Source organism: Trachypithecus francoisi, unplaced genomic scaffold, assembly GCF_009764315.1.
Source record: "Trachypithecus francoisi isolate TF-2019V2 unplaced genomic scaffold, Tfra_2.0 Lachesis_group8, whole genome shotgun sequence".
In the NCBI taxonomy this organism is placed as follows: domain Eukaryota; kingdom Metazoa; phylum Chordata; class Mammalia; order Primates; family Cercopithecidae; genus Trachypithecus; species Trachypithecus francoisi.
Genome location: NW_022681473.1, coordinates 113,465,937 through 113,490,744, shown reverse-complemented (window position 1 = coordinate 113,490,744; position 24,808 = coordinate 113,465,937). Strand labels below are relative to the sequence as shown.

Here is a 24,808-nt window from a genome sequence, read left to right as displayed (position 1 = left end):
GAAAGGAGGGTTGGGCACCGTAGCTCATGCCTATAATCTTAGCCCTTTGGGAGGCTGAGGTGGGAGAATCCCTTGAGGCCAAGAGTTTGAGACCAGCCTGGGCAACATAGTGAGACCCCATCTCTACAAAAAAAATTTAAAAAACATTTTTGAAAGAGAGAGAAAATGGAAGGAAAACAGGGGGGTCATTAGTCTAAAGAAAGCTTGCAGAACAGCAGGGGAAGTTCCATTAGGTTTCAAGGCCTGAGAAAAATCCCTTGTGGTTCGATGCTCTTTCCTCTGGATCCAGGGCAATGGGCTCCATCCTAAGAGTCATTCTTTCTTTTTCTTGAAGGATAATTCATGTTTGCTGCCAAGAACATGCATCAGCCTATTTTCTGCCTGTGGAATTTCAGAGGTCTAAGACTTGTCCTTCATTTTATCTCTGTCCTTTTCATTCCAGGCTGACAGTGTTTCTGTTGGTATAAAATTCTCAGAAACCATGTTGCTCTCCTATGTAACTCACTACTTAGGAGTGAAAGGGATCCACACCATCACTCCTCCTTGCATTTTACTATAAGCAGCAAGGAGAAACCTGGCTAAATCTCCTACATTTTGCCTGGAAATCTCAGCTAAATATACAAGTTCATTGCTTATAAGTTCTACTTGCCTTCCAACAGCAGGACAAAATTCAGCCAAGTTATCTACCACTCTATAAAAAAGTTTCTCTTTTGTTCAGTTTCTTTTTTTTTTTTTTTTTTTTTTTGAGACGGAGTCTTGCTCTGTCGCCCAGGCTGGAGTGCAGTGGCCGGATCTCAGCTCACTGCAAGCTCCGCCTCCCGGGTTTACGCCATTCTCCTGCCTCAGCCTCCCGAGTAGCTGGGACTACAGGCGCCCGCCACCTCGCCCGGCTAGTTTTTTGTATTTTTTAGTAGAGATGGGGTTTCACCGTGTTAGCCAGGATGGTCTCGATCTCCTGACCTCGTGATCCGCCCATCTCGGCCTCCCAAAGTGCTGGGATTACAGGCTTGAGCCACCGCGCCCGGCCCTCTTTTGTTCAGTTTCTAACAACAGTTCCTCATTTCCATCTTAGACCTTGCCAGATTCACCTTTAGCATTCATATTTCTATTTTGTTATGATAATACATGTATTCTCTATGACCATAGAAACTTTCTGTATAGTCTCCTCATTTCTGAAGCCTCACTAGAATTGCCCTTAATATTTGTAATTCTACCAACAGTCTCTTTGGGGCAATATAGGCTTTTTCTGTCACGTGTCTCAAAATTCTTACAGCCTCTTTGCATTACCGTGTTCCAAAGGCACTTCCACATTTTTAAGTATTTGTTACAGCAGCACCCCACTTTCTACTACCAAAATTTGTGTTAGTTTCCTAGGCCTGCCATAACAAATGATCTTATGGAGAAATTTGTGATCTCATAGTTCTAGAGGCTGGAAGTCCAAAATCAAGCTGTCAGCAGGGCCATGCTACCTACTGAAGGTCCTGGGGAAGAATCTTTTCTTGCCTCATTCTAGCTTTGGGTGGTTCCTGGTAATCCTTGGTGTCCTTTGGCTTGTACCTGTGTTGCTCGTCTCTGCCTCCTTTCCTGTGCATGCTCTCTTCTCCTCCTCCTCTTCCTCCTCCTCCCCCTCCTCCTCCTCCTCCTTCTTCTTCTTTTTCTTTAGACATAATCTTGTTCTGTCAACCAGGGCTGAAGTGTAGTGGCACGATCTCAGCTCACTGCAACCTATGCCTCCCAGGTTCAGGTGATTCCCCTTCTTCAGCTTCCCAAGTAACTGGGATTATAGGTGTGTGACACTACACCCTGCTAATTTTTTTAATTTTTTAAATTTTTTAGTAGAGATGGGGTTTTGCCATATTGTCCAGGCTGGTCTTGAAATCCCAACCACAGGTGATCCACCCACCTCCCAAAGTGCTGCGATTACAGGTGTGAGCCACCATGCCCAGGCTCCTCTCGTCTTCTTATAAGGACACCAGTCATTGGATTTAGGGCCTACCTGAATCTAGTATGACCTCATCATAACTAATTACATCCGTACAGGTCACATTCTGAGGTTCTGAGTAGACACGAATTTTAGGAAGACACCATTCAATCCACCACAGGTTCTAAGCAGCAGAGTTTGGAAATCAATGTGCTAAACATGGAACCTCCTGAAAGCATGCCTTCATTTTAGCTCCCCAACTTCTAGCCTAGGTCATAGAATACAAGCAATGTTTGCTGGAATTTGTACACCAATGTTGATAGCAGCATTATTTTTTTATCCCTTCTTTCTCACTCTAATCTCATGACAAATTAGTAGCATTATTCATAATAGCCAAAAGGTGGAAACAATCCAAATGTCCATGGGCAGATGAATAAACAAAATGTAGTATATACATACATGGAATATTATTTAACCTTAAAAAGAAAGGAAATTCTGACATTGTTGCAACATAGATGAACCTTGAAAACATTGTGCTAAGTGAAATAAGTTAGATACAAAAAACAAATATTGTATGATTACACTTATATGAGGTATCTAGAATAGTCAAATTCTTAGAGACAAAATTAGAATAGTGGTTACCAGGGGCTGGGGAAGGGATTACTGGGAAGTTAGTGTCTAATGGATACAGAGTTTCTGTATGGATAACAAAATTTCTGTAGATGAATGGTGGTGGTTACACAACAATGTGAACGTGTTTAATACTAGTGACTTGTACACTTAAAATGGTTAAAATAGTAATTTTTATGTTATATATATCTTACTACAATAAAATAAGTGTTTGCTGGAAGAATAACTGGGCTAATGTTCAGGGATTTCTCATCCCAGGTACCTAGCCTAGATGTCCTCAACTTTCAGTTTCTTCATAACCTCACAAAAATAACAACAGAATCCACTAATTGGTTACTTATTATATGCCAGGCACTGTGCTAAGCATTTTGCATGCATTATATTACTTGATACGCATAACAACAACTTTGTAGTAGACATTGGCATCCAACAGCAGATATTGGCATCTCCATTTTACAGATGAGAAAACTGAGGCTCAGAGAGGATAACTAACAAGGTCACCAGTTCAAGACCAAGTTCTTTATCACTTTCAGTACTTCACAAGCTTCTCTCAAACCTGTTTGTCCCATGCTCTGAAGATCTAGATAAAAGATGGCCTCAAATTAGCCAAGACATATATATATATAAACACACACACATACCTACGTATAGTGCCTTCTAATATACCTGGAAGTACTTTACTTACATTCATTCCTTTAATCCCACAATAGGCCACAAAAGAGTGGGGCACTGTTATTTTCTTCATTTTACAGATGAGGAAATGAGCCACAGGGAAGTTAGCTAACCTAAGGTCACAAAACTGGGTATGATCCCAAGAAAGGAGATTTAGGGATCTTTTAACCAGCTACTCTTTGTGATTTATTTATTTATTTATTTTTGAGACAAGGTCTTGCTGTTGCCCAGGCTGGAGTGCACTGCAGCTTCAACCTCTTGGGCTCAAGCGATCCTCCCACCTCATCCTCCAGAGTAGCTGGGGCTACCAGGATGGGTCACCATGCCTGGCTACTTTTTTTTTTTTTTTGTAGAGATGTGGTCTCACTATGTTGCCTAGGCTGGTCTTGAACTCCTGGCCTCAAGTGATCCTCCTGTCTCAGCTTTCCAAAATGTTGAGATTACAGTTGTGTGCCACTGTGCCTGGCCTTATGATTTCTTACAGGAAGACATCCTCTGTTTATTGCTCCCACAAAGGCAAATAGGCCAACGCTTCTTCTCATCTCATTGGGACATTATTCCTGTTTCCATCCTTCTCATGGTTGAAATGTCTGTGGAATGAATGCATAAACAAGCAAAAGAGAAGCTCCCTGCCCCTTCCAGTTGAAGTTCTCAGTTCAGCCCAGAGGTACTTTGTAATCAGACAAAAGTACTTGGGGTTCTCCAAGACAAAAGTGCTTTTTCCAGTGCCTTCCTTCGATAATTACAGTTGTTGTGCTCTTAGTTGTGTGTATTCATGAATTATGAGACTTTTTATTGACAGCTTCTATAAGCACAGGCCTATACACAGTAGACAAGATAAATGAATAATTTTTCACAAGACCCCAGGGACCCTTCTTATTTCAGCCTCTCGAATTTTCCTGTATTATCTCAAGTCCTCCTGGGCCTGAAACCTTCTCACTCAGATTTTTCAGCTGGATCCGGCTCCCACCCCCGCATCTTTGGGCGAGAAAAGCTCTCCTGCCAGCCTCCTCACTTTTGGCTTGAGGTCGGAACCCAGTTGGGGCTGGGAGATGTCGCTGGGCCTCCCCGCCTCAGCCTCCAGTAGAGGAGAATGGGAAGCTCAGAAAGTCCAAGAGGGCCTCTGAGAGTGTCTGCTGGCATCCGCCAGCAGCCATCGCCTGCATTTTATCCAGAAGCTAGTGTCAGGCTCTGCGAGGTATCCATGTTGATAGTTATTGCACGCGCTCATCTTGGAGCTTCTGAATATTCATGAGGGAAGCAGAAAGACCAATGTTAAAGAGGAGAGAAACAGAAATACATAAATATTAATAAAGGCAGGCCCACGTGCTCAGAGGAAGGCTATGAATGTTAACTAGGGGATGACGTCCAGCTCCCGCGCGTGCCAGTTGGGTGGGTGCCCGAGCGCGGGCGCGCCCCCGGAGCCCGGGCACGAGCGCGGGGAGGGGGTGGGGTGGAGGCGGGAGCGGAGCCGGGCGCAGCCGGAGCTGCGGGGGGAGCGCTCGCTGGCTAGCTGGCTCTCCGCTGCGCTGCGCTGCGCTCCGGCCGCTCCCGCGGCCCGTGAATGGGGGTGTCCGGCTGAGCTCCGGGATCCGCCTCCCTCCGCCAGGACCCGCACAGGTGCCGTCGCGGGGGTCGACTTTAGTTAGGACCCGACCCACTGCTGGGGGTGGGGTCTGGTGGGGGTGGTAAGGAGGCCCCGGGATTCTCTGACAGGACGGTCTGGGGTCGCCACAGCGCCCCTCACCCCGTCCCATCCTGGGATTGGAAAGGAACAACGGGAGGCCGTCGCCCTCCTGCCCAGCCCTTCAGGGAGCGCAGCTGGGACGCAGCGCCAGGCCCGGGAGATGTGGGATGATGGGCTCCTCCAGTGTCATCTCAGCATCGGCCCTCCAGCCAGGCCTGGGGTGTGTGTGTGTGTGTGTGTGTGTGTGTGTCTGCGTGTGTGTGCCCGCGTGTGCGCGCGTGTGAAGGCAGGCGGCGCGGTATGAGGGCTGGGGAAGGAAGAGAACGCCGCCCGATCGCGTTGGGGCAGTGGGTCGGTGCCTGGTCCCGGGACCGTTATCTGGTCCAGTCACCGTAAACGCCCCAACATTATCTTTGTCCCTAAGAACTTACCCCCGACCCCGCTCGTGCCCCTCCCCAGAGTGGTGAGCCTTCCCCAGTCCGCGCATTCCTGCAGTGTCAGAACCGCTGGCAGCGGCCGCAGACGCCGGGGGAGCGATTGTTTTACTACAGATGGGCGGGAGAAGGGACCGGGGCGGCGGCGCGGTGGCGGGGCGCGCTGCCGTCGGGTGGGCCCCCGGCTCTGGAGCGCGGGGAGCAGTGTTTGACGGCGTCGAGGGGGTATCACAGCCCGCTCTTCTTCCCTTTTGCCTATCCCTTCCCTCCCCGCCGCTAGGCATCCCCGACTCCCATCCCTCTCCAGTGTCCGGGCTTGTTTGACCAGGAGGGCAGTGGAGTGTGTGTGCGGCCTGCGCGGGCTGAGTCCGGCTTCCTCGGAGCGCCAGCCATTGTGCTGCCTGGAGGAGCCTTTCTTTACCCCACCGGACCGGGGGGAGGAGGGAGATCTGAGATGGAGGTGAATGGAGCAGCGGGAGGAGGGGGAGGGTAGCAAGCAGAACCGCGAAGGGGTTGCTGATCCATATGCAACAAAATACCCTTTCTGTCAAAATGTGCGCAAACATGCACACTGGCTGGGTTCTGCGGAGGAGCAGTGGGAAATCTGAAGGTAGATCAGTGCAGGATAGGTTTTAGGGACGGACATGGGGGACGACGAGGCACGAAATCAATTGATCTATGGAGCAAGTGATGGAAAGAAGGAGATGGAATGGGGCTTGTGTGGAGGTGCCCAGGCCCAGCGGGGTTAGCGTGGTGAAATCTCCACCGCTCCGCTCCACTCGGGTCAGCTCAGCAAAGCAGGGGCTGGGCATTTGTACCGCAGCCCCGAGTTGCAGCCAGTGCATCATTATGCTGCAGGGAGACGTTTACGCGTTTCCTACTGGGTCTCTGTTAAGCCCCGTGAGTGTCTTTTCTTTTCCAAATTACACCATCTATTGGGAGTGAAAATAAATGGAATAGATTGTAGGACAATCCAACTATAGTCCTGCGCTCTGTTCTGTGGTAAAGAGAGAAAGAAAAGGCGACCCTCCCGTGGTTCCTTCTTTCTGCCATTTTCATGTATGTATTTATTTATTTTTGATCTTGGAAGTCTAAAGAGAATAAACTATCACTTGTATTAATCCTTCTTTAAGGAAAGGAGGGCTCCCAGATGAGCTATGAATGAGGACGGGGCAAGCTTGCCAGGATGGAAGATAAGGTTGTTTCAGACATTTTAACTGAAGGATGAAAGCACTCCGCGAAGAGGGGAGGGTGAAAGAAAGTGAGCTAAAGGAAGGAAGGCAGGGTCACCATCTAAGGACGTGCTGCCAGCCCCAATCCATAGAGCCCCCCTGGAGGGTATAGTGGGGCCGGTCCGAACGCCTGACTCTCATCTCCTGTGCCACAGCCTGGGGTCTTTCCACAAATGCTGGGTTCAGTTTGGGTGTTGAGTGACTTTAGTTTCCCAGCACTGGCTTTCACTTTAACTTCATCTCCAGATGGTCATTCATGCAGCACTTCTTGGCTCTTGGGTAATGAGTTGACAAAAAACAATCAGTCTATATTATGGACTGTTTCAAATGAGCATATGTCTGAACCCTAGAGCTGTGATATTCATTTTGTCTTTTATAATTTTCTAGATGAATCCATTTTCTCTACAGTCTGCCTGGGCTGAGGCTAGGTGCTTTCAGCACACTCTTCCTCTTGCCAACACTCAAAACTCAGTCTTAGTCCTAGATTCTAGTTGGATTGGCCTCTTGTTGCTAGTTAATCCTATAGACTGTGTCATTTCAAATCAGAAACCCCACTGGTGTCACCACCTGGTTCTCCCCTGTCATTCCCAGAGAAAAGTACAAATTTAAAGGCAGTGTAAATACCTGCCACACTATCCGATTAGCTTTCATGTCTCTGTAAAATGGGACCCATGATCCAGGAACCTCTGAACAAATGAATTGAAAAAAAGCCTTAGTAAAAATGGTGCTAAAATTCTTTCAGCATAGTTCTCTTGTTTGATAAGCATATTGAAGCATTGCACAGAGAATATCATGGCAGGGATAATTTTGCTTTTACCTGAAGCACTCCCACATCACATTTCTTTTTTTCTTTTTCTTTTTTTTTTTGAGATGGAGTTTCGCTCTTGTTGCCCAGGCTGGAGTGCAATGGCATGATTTTGGCTCACTGCAACCTCCGCCTCTTGGGCTCAAGCTGTTCTCCTGCCTCAGCCTCCCAAGTAGCTGGGATTACAGGCACCTGCCACCACGCCTGGCTATTTGTGTGTGTGTGTGTGTGTGTATGTGTTTTTAGTAGAGATGGGGTTTCACCGTGTTGGCCAGGCTGGTCTTGAACTCCTGACCTCAGGTGATCCATGCACCTCGGCCTCCCAAAGTGCTGGGATTACAGGCATGAGTCACCATGCCCAACCCCCACATCACATTTCTATGTAAGTAAGCTATCCTGGTTTTCCTATAATTATTTTTTACTTTTTTTTTTTTTTAAAGATAGGGTCTCACTTTGTCACCCAGGCTGGCACACAGTGGTGTGATCATAGCTCACTATAGCCTCAAACTCATGGTCTCAACCAATCCTCCTGCCTCAACCTCTCCAGTTGTTGGGATTACAAGTGTGAGCCACCGTGCCCAGCTTTGTTTTTCCTGGAATGACTGATATTTACTGGATGCTTTCTATATTCCACACATTGTAGTTAACACTTCAAAGATGATCTCATTTAGTCCAAAAAGTAATCTTTAAGGGAAGCACTGTTTTAAACTCCATTTTGTAGATGATGAAATTGAGGCACAGTGAGGCTGATAACTTGCCCAAAGTCTCCCAGTTAGGAGTGATAGGACCAGGACAGGAACCCGAAGCCTATGCTCTTAGCCATCACAGAGTACTGCCTTAATCAACACAAATTCCTGGGCTGTAAAACCTTTTTTACTCTCTACCGCATTCTGCCATCTTTTCTAATCTCACTTTTTTGTTGCTCAGGGATTCTTAATCTTTTTTGCACTATGAACTCCTTTGGTGGTATGGAGAAGTCTATGGGCTCCTTCTCGAAATAATGTTTTTAAATGCATAAAATAAAATACTTAGTCTTGTAAAGGAAACCAATTTCACTGAAATATAGTGACCTTCAAAGAACCCGCACGGGTCTATGTACTGAAGATGAAGAACCCCTGATGGGCAATTACTTGTGTTTGCTTTAGAGCTATGTTGTCCATTGCGGTAGCCTCAGACCACATTTGGCTGTTGAGCACTTGAAATGTGGCTAGTCCAAAGCGAGATGTACTGTAAATGGAAAATATACACTGGATTCCAAAGGACTTAGTATAAAAAAGAATAAAAACCACCTCATTAGTTTTTTTGTGGATTACATTTTGAAATGGTAACACTTTGGATATATTGGATTAAATAAACATATTATTTCAATCAATATGATTAAATTATTGATTTATTAAAATTAACTCCTAAATATGTTAACTCTGTACCAACACCTTCCTTATAACAAATGAGGAAATCAGGACCAATGATGCTTGTCACTCAGCAAGCCACTGGCAGATCTGTTGGCTCTTGAGCCTGCCTTCTTTCCAAGATATGGTACTACTTGTATTTATTTTTGTATTCAAATGTCCTATCATGTTGCCTTTGCAAACAGTAAATGCTCCGAATATGTTTTAAAGCAGTGGTAATCAACTTAATCCCAGCAAAATCCTGGTGCAAACTGGTAGTGTCCTTGCCTGGCATGTCCTTTGCTTTGCTTATTTAGAGTTTTAGTTTTGTAGGTAGAGATGGAGAATGGGCACTCCTAGGGCAAAATCCATGAATTTTGCTGTTTGTCTGGTTCTCCTCAGGAAGCGCCTCCAATTTGAGCACCTAACTATATCAATAACCTGATAGACGAACAGAAAAGCTTGGTTGCCTTTCTGTTGAGCATGTAGGGAAGGGTATGATAGTCAGCAATGCTTGTGCTGCCTGAAATTGAAAATGGAAAACTGTATGTGGGAGATAGATAATTTTTTCAATGAGCACACATCGACTGACTGCCTAGCCACAGGGTAGGCAGTGTATATTTGGAGCCAGGGAAGATATCCAGAGGATTTCTGTGTCCTCGAGGAATTTAAGTTAAAATTGAATGGGGCCCAGATGTACACACAGATGGATAAATCACAGTTGGAAGCGGTGTATGAAGAGGGCCCGATGAGGGGTAGAGGTCCCACAGTTGGTGGGAACTGAAGGAAGGTCTGTGTGTGCAGCGTTTCAGGGTGCAGTGCTCAAGATGGTTATGGAGTATGGCTTTGGAGCACATGGGTAGTGGGGTCTGTTTCTTACAGGATACAGCATAATAGATCATTTAGTCTATTCCTCTGCTCCTAGGCATATGATCTATGTGTGGGAAAACCTCGGGTGCTTGTCTGGGCATGGTGGCTCATGCCTGTAATGCCAGCACTTTGGGAGGCTGAGGCTGGTGGATCACCTGAGGTCAGGGGTTCGAGACCAGCCTGGCCAACATGGTGAAACCCCATCTCTACTAATAATACAAAAATTAGCTCGTTGTGGTGGCACACACCTGTGATCCCAGCTACTTGGGAGGCTGAGGCACGGGGATTTGTTGAACCCAGAGGTGAAGGTTGCAGTGAGCTGAGATCACACCACTGCACTCCAGCCTGGGCGACAGAGTGAAGCTATGTCTCAAAAACAAAACAAAACAAAACAAAACAAAACAAAAACAATGCAGGCACTTATTGGAAAGTCTCTATTGATGTTTTATTAGTTTTTTTTTAAAAATAAAAAATAGAGATGGGACCTCACTGTGTTGCCCAGGCTGGTCTTAAACTCCCGAGTGAGTTCAAATGATCCTCACACCTCAGCCTCCCAAAGTGCTGGGATTACAGGCGTGAGCCACCACACCCAGCCAATGTTTTATCAGTTTCTATTATTTATTGATAAGGGTAGTAATATCTAGGTACATGAACCTTATCCAAAACCCCTGGGGCCAGGCACTTGGAATTCAGATTATTTCAGATTTTGGAAGGTAGTAATAGGGTGTACATTCCACATTTCATCCAGTGGGATCTGGGATAGCAATCTTTGTAATTAAAAAATTAATATTTCTGCAGCAAAACACACAAAATGGGATCGATTAAAGCCACGAGAAGCTTTATATTCATGTTGGTCATGTTTAATTGCCAGATGAGTTTAGATCATGTCACATTTTGCTGCTAAAATGGAGAATTTTCAGCTTTCAGATCACGTAGTTAAGGATGTGGGTCTGTGGTAATAGTAATAGTAATAATAATAATACTACTAAAACACCAACAGAAAGTATTCAACAATATTGGCACTTATTATCTTCCAGGCACTGTTTTAAGCACTTACCTGTGTTTACTCCTTTAGTCTTCTAACAGCCCTTTGAGGTGATTTCAGTATTATATCTGTCTTGAGAAGAATAAGAAGCACAGAGCAGTTAATCATTTGCCCAAGGTCACAGCTGGTAGGACAGAACAGAATGCAAACCTACATGATCTTGTCCAGGAGCTTCGTACTTAACCAGTACCTTGTTTTTGGGAGTAGAGAATGGGAAGCAGGTGTGTCTCCAAAGTTAACTCTATTATTTAGATTAGCCTGGTCTAAACTCACATTATGCTGTTCATTTCTTTTAGATAAACTCATCCTGAAAGTCGCTGTTGTTCTTCTGCTGAGCAAGAATGGAGGCTCCACTGGTGAGTCTGATGAAGAGTTTGAGGACCTTCGACCCTGCTGCTCGGAGGACCCGGAGGAGAAGCCCCAGTGTTTCTATGGTTCATCTCCCCACCATCTCGAGGACCCCTCCCTCTCTGAGCTTGAGAATTTTTCTTCCGAAATAATCAGCTTCAAGTCCATGGAGGACCTCGTGAATGAATTTGATGAGAAGCTCAATGTCTGCTTTCGGAACTACAACACCAAGACCGAGAACCTAGCTCCCGTGAAGAACCAGTTACAGATCCAAGAGGAGGAGGAGACCCTTCAGGACGAGGAGTAAGAAGTCTTAATTGCCCTCTCCTGCTTCAGTCCAGAGCCCTTTAGCCTTGGCTCCTTGACATAGTGCTAGTTTCTGTCTATAGGTTTATGGCCTATTACTTTCATTTTCGTTTGTCAGCGGAGCAGTGCCCTGGTACTTCCTGTCATAGCTCTATATATGTCCCTTTACGGTCCCCTGCGGAGAACTTTCTTAAATTGAAACCTTAGAGGAATGAGGGTTTTCCTAGATACAAAATGGAATTTCAGGAGCACAGTATATTTCAGGGTCTATCTTGAGCTTTCTTTATATCAGTGGAAATCCAGCGAGATATTAGAAATAAAGGCCAGAAAAAATTAATTAACCATGATGGATGAATCTATGTTATTGGACCAATTTGCTTCAAGAAACACCAGAATTTTGAAAATCCCGAATTTTTGACAGCCCCTCAGGCCTGGAGAGTTATCTACAGATGCTAGGATATGTCCACATAAGAAAGCATCTAAACTGAACTGAGAGCACAGGGGCCTACCCTGGACAAAGTAAAGGTGGAAACTAGGTGATGTGGCCTTTGAGTATGCAGATTCCTTGTCTCACTTGCTAGCTACTTTCTAGGGTCTTAATAGTAGTCAAGAAAAGGGATCTGAGAAAAGTACTCTTTCAGAAGGGACTAGAAAGACAAGGGGGTGATATGTTACACAAATTAAAGAAGGATGTTTTAGGCATTTAGTAAAGATTCAGTGGTTCCCCCACTATCCTCGGGCAATGTGTGTTGTTTTTTTTTTTGAGATGGAGTTTCGTTCTGTCACCCAGGCTGGGGTGCAGTGGCATGATTTCCACTCACTGCAACCTCCACCTCCCAGGTTCAAGCGATTCTCCTGCCTCAGCCTCCTGAGTAGCTGGGACTACAGGCATGCACCACCACACCCGACTAATTTTTGTATTTTTAGTAGAGATGGTGTTTCACCATGTTGGCCAGGCTGGTCTTGAACTCCTTACCTCGTGATCTGCCCGCCTTGGCCTCCCAAAGTGCTGGGATTATAGGCGTGAGTCACCACACCCGGCCCATGGTGGGGGATATGTTTTAAGACCCCCAGTTAATGCCTGAAACTGCTGCTAGTACCAAACCCTAATGTTTTTTTCCTGTATGTACGTACATATGATAAAGTTCAGTTTATAAATTAGGCACAGTAAGAGACTAACAACAGCTCACCGCAAAATGAGCAATTATAACAATATATTGTAATAAAAATTATGTGAATGTGGTCTCTCTTTCTCTCTCTCTTTCAAAATATTTCATTGTACTATACAGCAGATAACCGAGCCCTGGAAAGCAAACCCGCAGAGAAGGGGGGACTACTGTCTACATGAGTTCCCTGCAGAGATAAAATATGCATCCATTGTTCCTTAGCTAGCACACAAGAAATGTCAAAGTTCAGGGAAGTCTGAAGCACCTGTGCTTTTGTTTCCCTTTTTGTGGATTTGAGTGGGAAGAATGGCCCACAAATCATGGGGTAAGAGGCATGTCCTAGAGGATTGGAACCTGACTGTATTTGGGAGAGGGTTGCTTATTTGATGACTGCTGTAAGACTCTACCTCTACACATAGAGGGAACAAATATCTGTTTTATTCACTCTTACAGCCCCACTGTCTCATACAGTGCTCGGTTTGTAGTAAATGAGCAAATAATATTTTTGAATGAAATATCGAATATTGAATAAACTAGATGAGTGATAATAGCTAGTAGCCTTGTATGTACATGTAATGTATTTCTAAGCCCACACCATTTCCTTCTTTTCTTTTTAATTAATGCAGGCCGGAAGGTATGATCACAGAGGACATTTCATTTTGCTGACTAGTACTATAACTGTGGGCTATGTGTTTAAATTTTAAGTTTCAAACAGATTCTTTTTAGATTCTGAGCCTGTTATCTGCTCAACATCTATAAGTCAAAAAAGAATGGCTCTGGGGCTTTATTATGCAGAACATTTTTTCATTCGAGTGCACCAGCCAATGAACTGGAAACACAAAGACTATGAATTCTAATTTTGGTACTCTCTCTAACTCACTGTGTGACCTTGGGCAAGTCACTTAACCCTGGTTGACTGTGTAGGTCCTCATCTATGAAACCTCCAGAGCTCAATCTTGATGAAGTGAGGCTAAGGACTTATAAAGAACCTAATTTCTTACCTCACCCAGGATGTGCTCTGAAAATGACATTTCAAGATGTGTCCCATTCCTTTTGCTTCCAACAAATCATTTCCCCCTATCAAAACCCCTCCTCTGCCTCATTAAGGATGAAGGCCCAATGAGCAGATTCTTACTGTCTTCTAGCACATTAGAAGAGGCCACTCAATGTTAATTACCATCACATGGGATTATTGGCCTTCTCAGCCTGATTTTTCTGACTTGACTGCCTCATTGACTGCCTCAGTTAAGACACCAAAGGTTGAATAATTCCTTCGAGATAAAGTATAATTTAGGGACAGTGTAGAGGGAGGAAGCTGGGAAGAGAAAAATTAACACAGCACTTTCCAGGCATTCAGTTCTAACCCCTCTTTACAATTTAAAATAAAAATCAGAATTCTGTTACGCACTTTGTTTCATAGACACTATCCAAATATTTCAACTTTGGAATTATGGCTAAGTAAAGGAAAAGGGTGATTTAATATCTCACCTGACTACACTTCTGAACAAAGCTCTAATATTATTGTCATAAACTTGTTCAGGTCTAGTATTTAGAGGGCTGTTTCATCCACAAATGAGTTAAAAGTGCTGTGGATGGGTTAGAAGTAAATAATAGAAGCTTAAAACAAAAGCAGGGAAATACTTGGTTAAACTGCCTCCTTAAAGACAGCACAAATCATAGAACAAATGTAGTGACTCCCTTAGAAGCTTTCTTTTCTTTAGTCTTCATTTGGAACTATTTAACCAAGAGGGGAGTTGGCTAAGATTTGTCAACTTATCTCTGATTTGTCAGGGTATGGAAGTTCTAGACATTAAAGGAGAGTCAGATTTGAATACGTATTTTTTGGTTTTGAAATCAGGAAACATCCCAGAATCTCTTCTTTGTGTATATGTGATCACCCTCTTCCTTTGCCATAAGAGATTGGGGCTGGAGGTCAGAGCCTCTTAGGGGCCACTACAGAATGGAAATGGATGGCTCTCAGCTTACCTCTTACGTCACTGGGGATCCCTGTCAGCCCTCTTACAAGTACCCTTAAGACAGAGCGGCTAACCATGCAATGGCTATTTCCTGTTCTTCAGACAGAATTGTTAAAGGTGATGTTAAAAAGAAAGTGCAGACAATAAACTGCCTGTCATCAGATATACTACATGTTGAAGACAAGTCAGTACCAAATAGTGAGCTAGGGAAAGTTACACATAACTGTGATTTTTTAGAAAATTTAATTCTCTTTTTAGAGGTTCAGTTACCCCTTATAGAAAGCAGATATAGTATTGATTCTATTTAAGCATTTGAAGACATCTAGAAAGTTGAGCAAAGGCATTAATGTGCTGCTAATAATTTCTACTTTCTTTCTTTTTTTTTTTTTTGAGACGGAGTTTCACTCTGTCGCCCAGGCTGGAGTGCAGTGGCACGATCTTGGCTCACTGAAACCTCCGCCTCCTAGTTTCAAGCAATTCTCCTGCCTCAGCCTCCTGAGTAACTGGGACTACAGGCGCACACCGCCACACTGGACTAATTTTTTTTTTTTTTTGTATTTTAGTAGAGATGGGGTTTCACCATGTTGTCCAAGCTGATCTCGAATTCCTGAGCTCAGGCAATCTGCCGCCTCAGCCTCCCAAAGTGCTAGGATTACAGGTGTGAGCCATCGCGCCCGGCCACTAATTTATACTTTCTAAACATAAAGTACAAAAGTGTACTCAAATTAATACACATTTGGGTGTGGATATTGGCATGACTGGACACCAGCAAAACATTAGACAAGGGAAGTACCCAGGCTTGAGGGAAATGTCAGTAAGTTAGAATTCTAATAAGCCCTTTAAGCTGCCTGCCATACTGTCAGAAATAGGTATATAAGGGTTTGCATGTGTGTCAGGACTGATAGAACCCTGATGGCTATGTTGCCAGTTCCAGGCCCTGGAGCTATTTGTACACGTGTCCTGGCACACCCCCCCAGTCTCCACCCTCCTCCACTGGGTTTGCTCAAACTCTGCCAGCAGCCTTTCCCAAAGCCCCTGCTCTCTGTGGCGAAAGACACTTAGGTCAGTTCTGCAGGCACCTAAGCCCAGCTGTAAAATATGCATCTGAAAAAGCCTTTTCTGTTATATAGGGATGGAGAGAGCAAATTGAATCTCAGGTGTCATGGAAGCATAATGATAGGAACTGAGGCAACCTGTTTGATCTTGTTCTCTGATGAATGATAGAGGAGATAGCTTTCAAAGTCTTCTTTCCCCAAGGTAAGAGTAAATAGCAGGATGCTTCTCAGGGAAGTAAAACTTTACAGTCCACCTCCAGGTACTCACAAAAGGGGCGATGCACACTCCCAAGAACCCTGCTAATAATGGGATATATGATGGGATAGACGGCCCTTCCCGTCCTCTTCCTCACAGAAAGCTGTTTCCCCCGCCCTGGCTGCATCGGCTCCTCTGTTGCTGAGGCTGCTGGCTGCCAGCGTTCTGCTTGTGCCTTCCTTGTGCCCTTCCCTGGGCTGGAGATTTACATAGAAAGTGGCCATGCACCCCTGCTACCTTTGTCATTCTTCCTTCTGTAGATCCATGAAAGCACAATGTTCAGGGTCATTGTAGGTATGGGTTTTTCACACAGAGCCAGTTTCTTTTCTTTTCTTTTCTTTCTTTTTCTTTCTTTTTTTTTTTTTTTTTGAGATGGAGTTTCACTCTTGTCGCCCAGACTGAAGTGCAATGGCGCAATCTCGGCTCACTGCAACCTCCGCCTCCTGGGTTCAAGCGATTCTCCTGCCTCAGCCTCACAAGTAGCTGAGGTTACAGGTGTGCACCACCACACTCAGCTAATTTTCACACAGAGCCAGTTTCTAAACTGCTCTCCTAGGTTTTGATTAGGAACTTGGTATATTATTCTGATGACCATGCCGATGCCAATTACGTAATTCATAAAGAGTTGGAATTGTTAAGTGGTTAGGAATATGGGCTCTGTAGCTTTGCTGCCTGAGTTCAAATCCCACTTTTACCATTACTGGCAGTGTGAGCTGAGACAAGTGAATTAACTTCACTATGTTTCAATTTTTTTCTCATTAGCATCTGCCTTGTGTAAGTGTTGTGAAGAATGAATGAATTAATCCATGCTTAGAATCCAGTGTAAAATAGTACCTGGCTCATAGTAAGTGCCCAGCAAGTGTTGACAGATATTGTTATTGTTAAATGGACACTGGATAAGTATGGAAAGGGTATGCAAGTGATTACAAAGAGATGAAAGCTGCTTTATCTTAAAGCTTGTTTATAAACTTCAAAGGATAAAAAGTATGTCAGCAAGGAAAAAGGAAACCTGGACAAAATATGAAAGAGAATGAGGATGGCTTGAAATCCTGAGAAGATAAAAGTTTAGGGAATTGTCACTAAAAATCTAGAATCAGAAGATAAAATTCAAAGCTTATCAGCAAAGGCTCAGATGAGAAAAGCAGGCACTCTAAGTGATCCCAAGAGAGCCCCTGCTTATCACTTTAAGGATGTAAATAGTCTCAAGGTCGTTGGAAAGTGTGTAGTTCGTTAAAGTTCTCAGCTTCCCTCCAGCCCGGGAGAGATACAAAAGGCTCCTGCCTATTTTGGGCTTTGCTGAATTTCATTTCTGCAGGCGCTTCCTGCAGGGACGAATCTGAAGGTCAGTGCCTGTATGCATGTTCAATCTTGCAGCAGAGAATGTAATGCAGTGATGTAAAGAGCAGTCCTACAGTGACCTTTCCAGCGGGTGTGGTGCCTTGGAGTTTTGTCTTGGAGAAAGCAAATCCTATTTGCTTCTTGGCTCTAGAATGCTAATGGTACTTGGATTTAGAATTAGCCTGGATTAATGCAGCTCTAATAGTGCCTGATGGAGATTAGGATATCACCCATGGTTTAAGAAGTCTGCTCTGAAATCCTGCTGAGTAGATGGCTAATGAGTACTTGATGAGTTCTCTTCAAAGTGTTTTCTTGTAATGGTAGCAAAATAATGAATAAGCAGATGCCCCAAGCACTGCCATTAAATTGTGTTTTCTTGGGTTCCTTTTATTTGTTCCATCACCAATTACACGCATTGTGCACTAAGAACGTCTTTTTGCTTATACACCCATATATCATGTTGCATTCCTGACATAAACAAAATCAGGAATGTGATGTAATGTATGGGCATTTTGTTTAGTTAATAGTGCCCTCGTTACTTTCTCATTTCAAGTGTCTGTGTGCTTGTATATATATATATACACATTGCTTATTTTTAAAATCTTGCTCTCACAGGTATAATTTGTGTTTGACATGCATAGGCACCTGAAGGAGATTGCAGCATAGAGCCCTAATTTATCATTATCTAATATTTTAGTTTTGTTTTGTTTGTTTTTGTTTTGTTTTTTGAAACAGTGTCTTGCTCTGTCACCCAGGCTAGAGAGCAGTGACACAATCATGGCTCACTGCAGCCTCGACTTCCTAAGATTCTTCCCATGCACCAGGCTATCCTCCCACTTCAAGCCTCTCGAGTAGCTGGGACTACAGGCCCATGCCACCACTCCCGGTTAATTTTTGTATTTTTTGTGGAGACAGGGTTTCACCATGTTGGCCAGTCTCGTCTCAAACTCCTGGAGTCAAGTGATCTGCCCATCTTTGCCTTCCAAAGTGCTGGGATTCAGGCGTAAGCCATCGCGCCTGGCCTCATTCATATTAATTCAGGTGCCATTGGCTTCCATGGCAGTCATTATCTTAAGGGCTTTGTTTACTGATTTACATTAATCTCTTGGTGTTGAATAATTCATGTATCTTCCTGATGTGTAAGTGACTGTGACTCTGAAATTTTCCCTAACCTCCCTCCTTTTTTTTTCCTAAGAAATCTTTCTGAAATAAGTTAAGGAATAAGAATTGTAGAAATCCTTTCTTATAACGTACATATCAGAATTTTAAAAAGAAATGTAATAAATGTAGCCCCATCTTTCCCCACTAAAAACGAATTGTGTAGACAGAGGTGTATTTATTGGTTTCTTTTATACACAGTATTTACCTTAGAGTGTCCGTGATGTTGGAATGACACAATGCAGGATTTAGATTTGACATTGCTCGAGGGCAGGATCTAGCAACCCGTGGGTTTGATAGAACATTTTGGGTAGTAAGTAAGTACTCATAGCATTGGCATTATTCCCTTACCTACATTAGATGTCAAGGAGGGAATTCCTGATCATTTAGATTGCAGACCTCTGAAACTGAAATGGTTATAAACTAGATAATGATTCTGATCTTAATGAGATTCAGCCAGAAAAACTGCCCAAATCTCTCTGTCTCTATGTTCCTCTCTCTTTCTCCCTTTCTCTCTCTCTCTCTCTCTCCCCCCATAGGAAAAGAAACATGGGCATCTCTGACATTCAGAAACATGAGCTATTTGGATGAGGGGCAGATTTATTTTCAGAGCCAGAGTCGGTTTGATTATAGACGCTGCCATTTGTATCTCAATGGTAGGAAATTCCTCTTCCCTCAAGCAAACACCTTTCACATTGAAGCCCCTGGCCAGGCTCCATGGACTTTCTCCCCTGGATGTGCCTCTGATTCAGTTTTTAAGCTACTTTGCCCCTGCATGCTGGAAGGCAGATGATCTCAGCCTGGCACACAGAGAAGCTTCTCTCCTCTCCCAGCCCAGCTCTTCCTTCCTCCAGGCGGGGCCAGGCCACAGATGTGTGTTAATGAGAGCTTCTCTTTGTTTACAGGGTTTGGGATGCTCTGACAGACAATTACATCCCTTCACTGTCAGAAGACTGGAGGGATCCAAACATCGAGGCTCTGAATGGCAACTGCTCTGACACTGAGGTACCTCTCTGGGGCCCCTGGTTTAGCAGGGCTTGAGAAGATGTGGAATTCAGTTAGAAAAACATTCAGTAACTCAACAGTCTTCCTCGCTGTGTAATAAAGCTCAAAATTGTTGATGGAGGCTCATGCCTGTAATCTCAGCACTTTGGGAGACCAAGGTGGGTAATTGCTTGAGTTCAGTAGTTTAAGACCAGCCTGGGCCACATGGTGAAACCCCATCTCTACCAAAAATACAAAAAATTAGCCAGGCATGGTGGCGCTTGCCTGTGGTCCCAGCTACTCAGGAGACTGAAGTGGGAGGATTGCTTGAGCCTAGGAGGCGGAGGTTGTAGTGAGCCAAGATCATGCTACTGCACTCCAAGCTGGATGACACAGTGAGACCCCATCTCAATTAAAAAAAAAATCGTTGGGAAGGTAGGAGTTGTGGAGGAGGGTGAAAAATAAGATAAGGAAGACACCCAATATAGCTGAAGTGATAGGAATGGTTATCTATAGAAAAGCATAAACACAGATTACTTCTATTAGGTTGGTGCAAAAGTAATTGTGGTTTTTGCCTTTACTTTCCTTTTTCTTTTTCTTTTTTTTTTTTTTGAGATGGAGTCTTGCTCTGTTGCCCAGGCTGGAGAGCAGTGGTCCGATCTCGGCTCACTGTAACCTTCGCCTCCCGAGTTCAAGGGAGTTTCCTGCCTCAGCCTCCTGAGTAGCTGGGACTACAGGTGCCTGCCACCATGCTTGGCTAATTTTTTGTATTTTTAGTAGAGACTGGGTTTCACCGTGTTAGCCAGGATGGTCTCGATCTCCTGACCTCGTGATCTGCCTGCCTTGGCCTCCCAAAGTCCTGGGATTACAGGTGTGAGCCACCATGCCCAGCCTGCCATTACTTTCAATACTTCTAATCTGTGTACTACAACATGAAGAATAAAGTGGCCTGAAATAAGAGGAGAAAACTGTCACGGGCTTCTCTTGGGTTCAAACAATGATGGTTTTAAAAAATTAGGTTTTCCCATCTTAAATGAATAGTTCAGGCCCACCAAAAACAGTGCTGAGAACAAGTGCTGATGGATCTTGCACCTGACAATGGCCAGAGGTAGGGCCCAGATATTAGCAATGTGGCCACACGATGGGGAAGAAGTCTCTCTTTTTTTTCAGACAGGGTCTCACTCTGTCACCTAGGCTGGAGTGCAGTGGCGCAATCTCGGCTCACTACGGCCTTGACCTCCTGGGTTCAAGTGATCCTCCAGCCTTACCCCCACCCCCTCCTTGAGTAGCTGGGACTGCAGGCATATGCCACCATGCCCAGCTAATTTTTGTATTTTTTGTGAAGATGGTGCTTTGCCATGTTACCAAGGCTGGTTTCAAACTCCTGGGCTCAAGCAATCCACCCAACTTGGACTCCCAAAATGTTGGGATTACAGGCGTGAGCCACCATGCTGGCCTAGAATTCTTCATGAAACTCAACCAAGGGGACATTTATGTGTCTGGACCAGAGTCACACTCCATGAGTTACTGACTCCAAGGAAGAAAGTAGCCTAGGCGCTTCTGAAGAATAAAGATGATATTTATTTTGAGTTGATTTATAAACAACGGAAGTTGATTTTCACAGCTCTGGTGGCAGGGAAGTCCAAGATCAAGGCACTGGCAGATTCAGTATCTGGTGAGGACCTGCTTTCTGGTTCACAGATGGCCCCTTCTCACTGTGTCTCCTCATGGTAGAAGGGTCTAAAGTGCTCCCTTGGGCCTCTTTGAGAAAGGTACTTGTGGGCATCCCATCTCCATGGTGTCATCACCTCCACAAGGTCTCACTGTCTAATACCATCACTTTGGGCATTAGGATTTCAGCGTATGAATTTGGGGGGCGGGACATAAACATTCAGAGCACAGCAAAAGGTAAAAATCATTTAATGGCTCTATGTTAAAAGCCAATTTCTGCCTCACTTGGTTTTCTAGTTTTAGCTGTGAAGGAAATTTTGACAATTTATCATCAGAAGGGCTGTCACAGCCCTGCGGGCTCAGCAAGTGATAGAGTTGGATGGATCTAATCTTTCTAAGTGTTTCAGAATTGAGTCCAAGTAAAAGAGCAATAAACAGATTCCTCTTACGCTGCAATATAATTGTAGATTATTGCTCAAAATAGCACAGCAAAGAGATCAGCAGTTGACTGATTTGTTGAAAATGTAGCTGTATATATCCTTCTCCATTTTTCTAGTAATTAGCAATCTAAGGTACTCAAAACCTGAAGGCTTCATTGAAGGCAGCAGGTAAGATGGTGACTTTGAAACCAAGATTTCCTGCAAGCCTCCTCAGCACAGACATAGGAGGCTGTGTCTCAGGTCCTGTCTTGAAATCTCGGCTGTGCATTTTCTCTTGTAATGCTTGCAGGTATGGTGCTTAGTGCTTACACAAACTGCAAAGGAGATGGAGGCAATAATGGAATAAATCTAGTTACTGAAATTAAATCAGGTCCATCATGTGCAAAAGGCAGATTTTGCTTTGTTATCTCTTTTGACACCTTTCCAACTCATTTTGTGGATTAAGCCAAAGGATATGTATGATAGTCTGCCCTTCAAAAGGGCTTTAATTTATCCTAATTTCCAGATTTCCCTCAAGAGGGTTAATATTTCAGGGCAAACTGAATGGCCCTGAGAAGGATGAGCTTGAGCTCTGTTCCTTGTAGTATTTCTTCTCTCTAACCCATGGGAAAAGGACAGGGTAGCAAAAGTAGATGGATTAAGGCTGTTTTATTTCATCCTCTTTTATTATCTGGATTAATTACAGTAGGAGCTCTATTACCTGCCCTAAGTTTAAACGATTTACCAAATTAACCAGTGCTCTGTATTCCTTCTGTAAAACGTACGATCAAAAGCACTTGGCATGCTGACTATGCACAGCTGTGAGGTTTCTCTCTCGTCACCCCTCATACCTCCACTTAAGTGTTCCATTTTTTAAATACATTTTTATTTTTTTGAGACGGCGTCTTACTCTGTTACCCAGGCTGGAGTGCAATGGCGTGATCTTGGCTCACTGCAACCTCCGCCTCCCAGGTTCAAGCAATTCTCCCGCCTCAGTTTCCTGAGTAGCTGGGATTACAGGCACCTGCCATCATGCTCAGCTAATTTTTGTATTTTTGTAGAGATGGAGTTTCACTATGTTGCCCAGACTGGTCTTGAACTCCCGACCTCAGGTGATCCACCCGCCTTGGCCTCCCAAAGTGCTGGGATTATAGGTGTGAGCCACTGCACCTGACCAAGTGGTCCATTTTTGAGAATCAGTTGTTCCCAAACCTGTTTGTGCTGTCCTTGTGACTGCACTCAGAAATTTAATTAAATATTGTACCAACTAATGAATTGTGACTGCAAAGAGAGTCATTTTTTGTTAAAATCAAAGTAACACATCTACATAGTTTAAAAAGTTAATTAATGCTTTGAAAGTAATGCACTGTAAGTACAAGACAAAACAACCCCTGCAAACAGTAGACCCCTGCCTTCTTGTCTTTCCCTACTCCATAGAGGCAACTGCTTGCACTTCTTTTAGCTGCCTTTTTTTTTTTTTTTTGCATATAGCTCCAGTTTTATAGTGGGGCCATGTGGGGCCCCATGGGGAAGCTCCAGTGTTCTCTGGAGGGAGAAGTAGCCAGGGGAGAGCCAGGCTAGTGCCTCAGGAATGGCAAGACGGGGTAAACAGTTTAGGACTGGCTAGTTTGAGTAATTTCTGCAAGCTGTAAACATTAGGGATGGTCCTTAGTGCCTAGTACCTGACCCTGGGATGACTAAGGCAGAGGACTCTGCCTCCTGGGATGTAGAGGTCAGGTAGAGGGGGCAGGGCTTGGCTTTGGTTAGTTTGCATATAGAAGGTTTGCTGAGCCCTTTGCTATCTCTAAGAATTGGCTATTTTTTTTTTTTTTTTTTTGTGACAGAGTCACACTCTGTCACCCAGGCTGGAGTGCAGTGGCATGATCTCCGCTCACTGCAACATCCACCTCCCAGGTTCAAGTGATTCTCCTGCCCCACCCTCCCAAATAGCTGGAATTACAGGAATGTGCCATGACGCCCAGCTAATTTTTTTTTTTTTTTGTATTTTTGTTAGAAACAGGGTTTTGCATATTGGCCAGGCTAGTCTTGAACTTCTAATCTCAAGTGAGCCGGCTGCCTTGGCCTCCCAAAGTGCTGGGATTACAGGTGTGAGGCACTGAACTCAGCCAGAATTGGCTAATCTTGAAGGTACAGTCTCTCTGCACCAGAAAGCTCTTTAAAATGTTAAAAATCAAAATTTTCAGAAAATTAAAAAGTATAAATAACACAATGCTTAAAGGAATCAGATACTGTATTGTGTCAATTCCAGGTTTTTTTCTTGAAAACATCCCAGTTAGTACCTTTCATCTTTCTGCTACAAACTGGTCTGGTCATTCGCTAGATCAGCTGCACAGCGGCTGCCTGGAGAACATCCTTCCCTTCATGCTGGGGATTCTTTTGTCTTCCTCTCCTGTCCTCTGGTTGCCATATTTAAAAAGTCTTTCTAGATATAGTTCCTTGTTTTGGTGAAAAAACAACAACAAACCAAACTCTTCAGCATATTTTTGAGAAAGGGGTACAGAGGAAATGGTTTTTAGGATATATAAGAATATTATTATTTAGCATTCTGAGGGCTTTGTTCTCTTCTAGCATTAGGTTGTGTTGAGAAACCCCAAATCTGTTCTGATTCCCAGTCCTTTTGGCTGACTCTGTTCTCCATCTTTAGATTCCTGCTCCTTTATTGTATGACTTTTTTGGTTCTCTCTGGAAGTTTTTAGGATGTTCTCCTTTTCCTTTCTCTTTTGAAATTTTACAATAATGTGCTTTAGAATGAAGTTTTTTTCCTTCATTATGTTATACTCAGTGAATCCTTTCAACCTAGAAGCTCATGACTTTAAATTGTGATGTTTTCTTATTATTTTTCTGAAGATTTACTATTTCTATTTACTGCCTCTGTGGAGATGATTATATAGCTTTTCTCCTTTATGATGTTAATATGATGAATTTCATAAATTAATTTGCAAATGTCAACTCAACCGTGCATTCTAGAGATATACACAACCTCATCATGATGTATTACCATTTTATTTTGTTTTGTTTTGTTTTCCCCCATATCTTTATTGAAAGGTAATTGGCATATAATGAACTGCACATATTACAGTGAGCAATTTGGTAAATTTTGACATCTGCATATATCTGCAAGACCATCACCATAATCAAGATATTCAACATATTCATCATCCCTCTCTCTCGCTGCCCAATCTCTGGGCAACCACTTATCTGCTTTCTGTCATTGTAGATTAGTTTTCATTTTCTAGAATTTTGCATGAATGGAATCATGCAATATGTACATTTCCTTTTGTCTGGCTTATTAAACTCAGTGTAATTAGATATTCATCCATGTTTTAAAGTATAGCAACAGTTCATTTCTTTTTGTTGTTGAGTAGTATTCTGTTCTATGGATATGTCACCAGTGGCTTATTCATTCGCTTATAGATGAACAGTTAT

At 43.7% G+C, this 24,808-nt stretch overlaps 1 protein-coding gene and 1 pseudogene across 1 annotated transcript in view; one reads left to right on the top strand and one right to left on the bottom strand.

Annotated features, from left to right (window-relative positions):
* Positions 1 to 4,088: 4,088 nt before the first annotated feature.
* On the bottom strand, positions 4,089 to 5,684 carry LOC117080889 (annotated as a pseudogene).
* A 5,341-nt stretch (positions 5,685 to 11,025) lies between these two features.
* Positions 11,026 to 24,808, top strand: part of FEZ1 (fasciculation and elongation protein zeta 1) — a 45,770-nt gene continuing 31,987 nt past the window's right edge. The window contains 3 exon segments of the mRNA XM_033206283.1: positions 11,026 to 11,044; positions 11,047 to 11,335; positions 19,193 to 19,292. Coding sequence (XP_033062174.1) covers positions 11,026 to 11,044; positions 11,047 to 11,335; positions 19,193 to 19,292 — 408 coding nt within the window.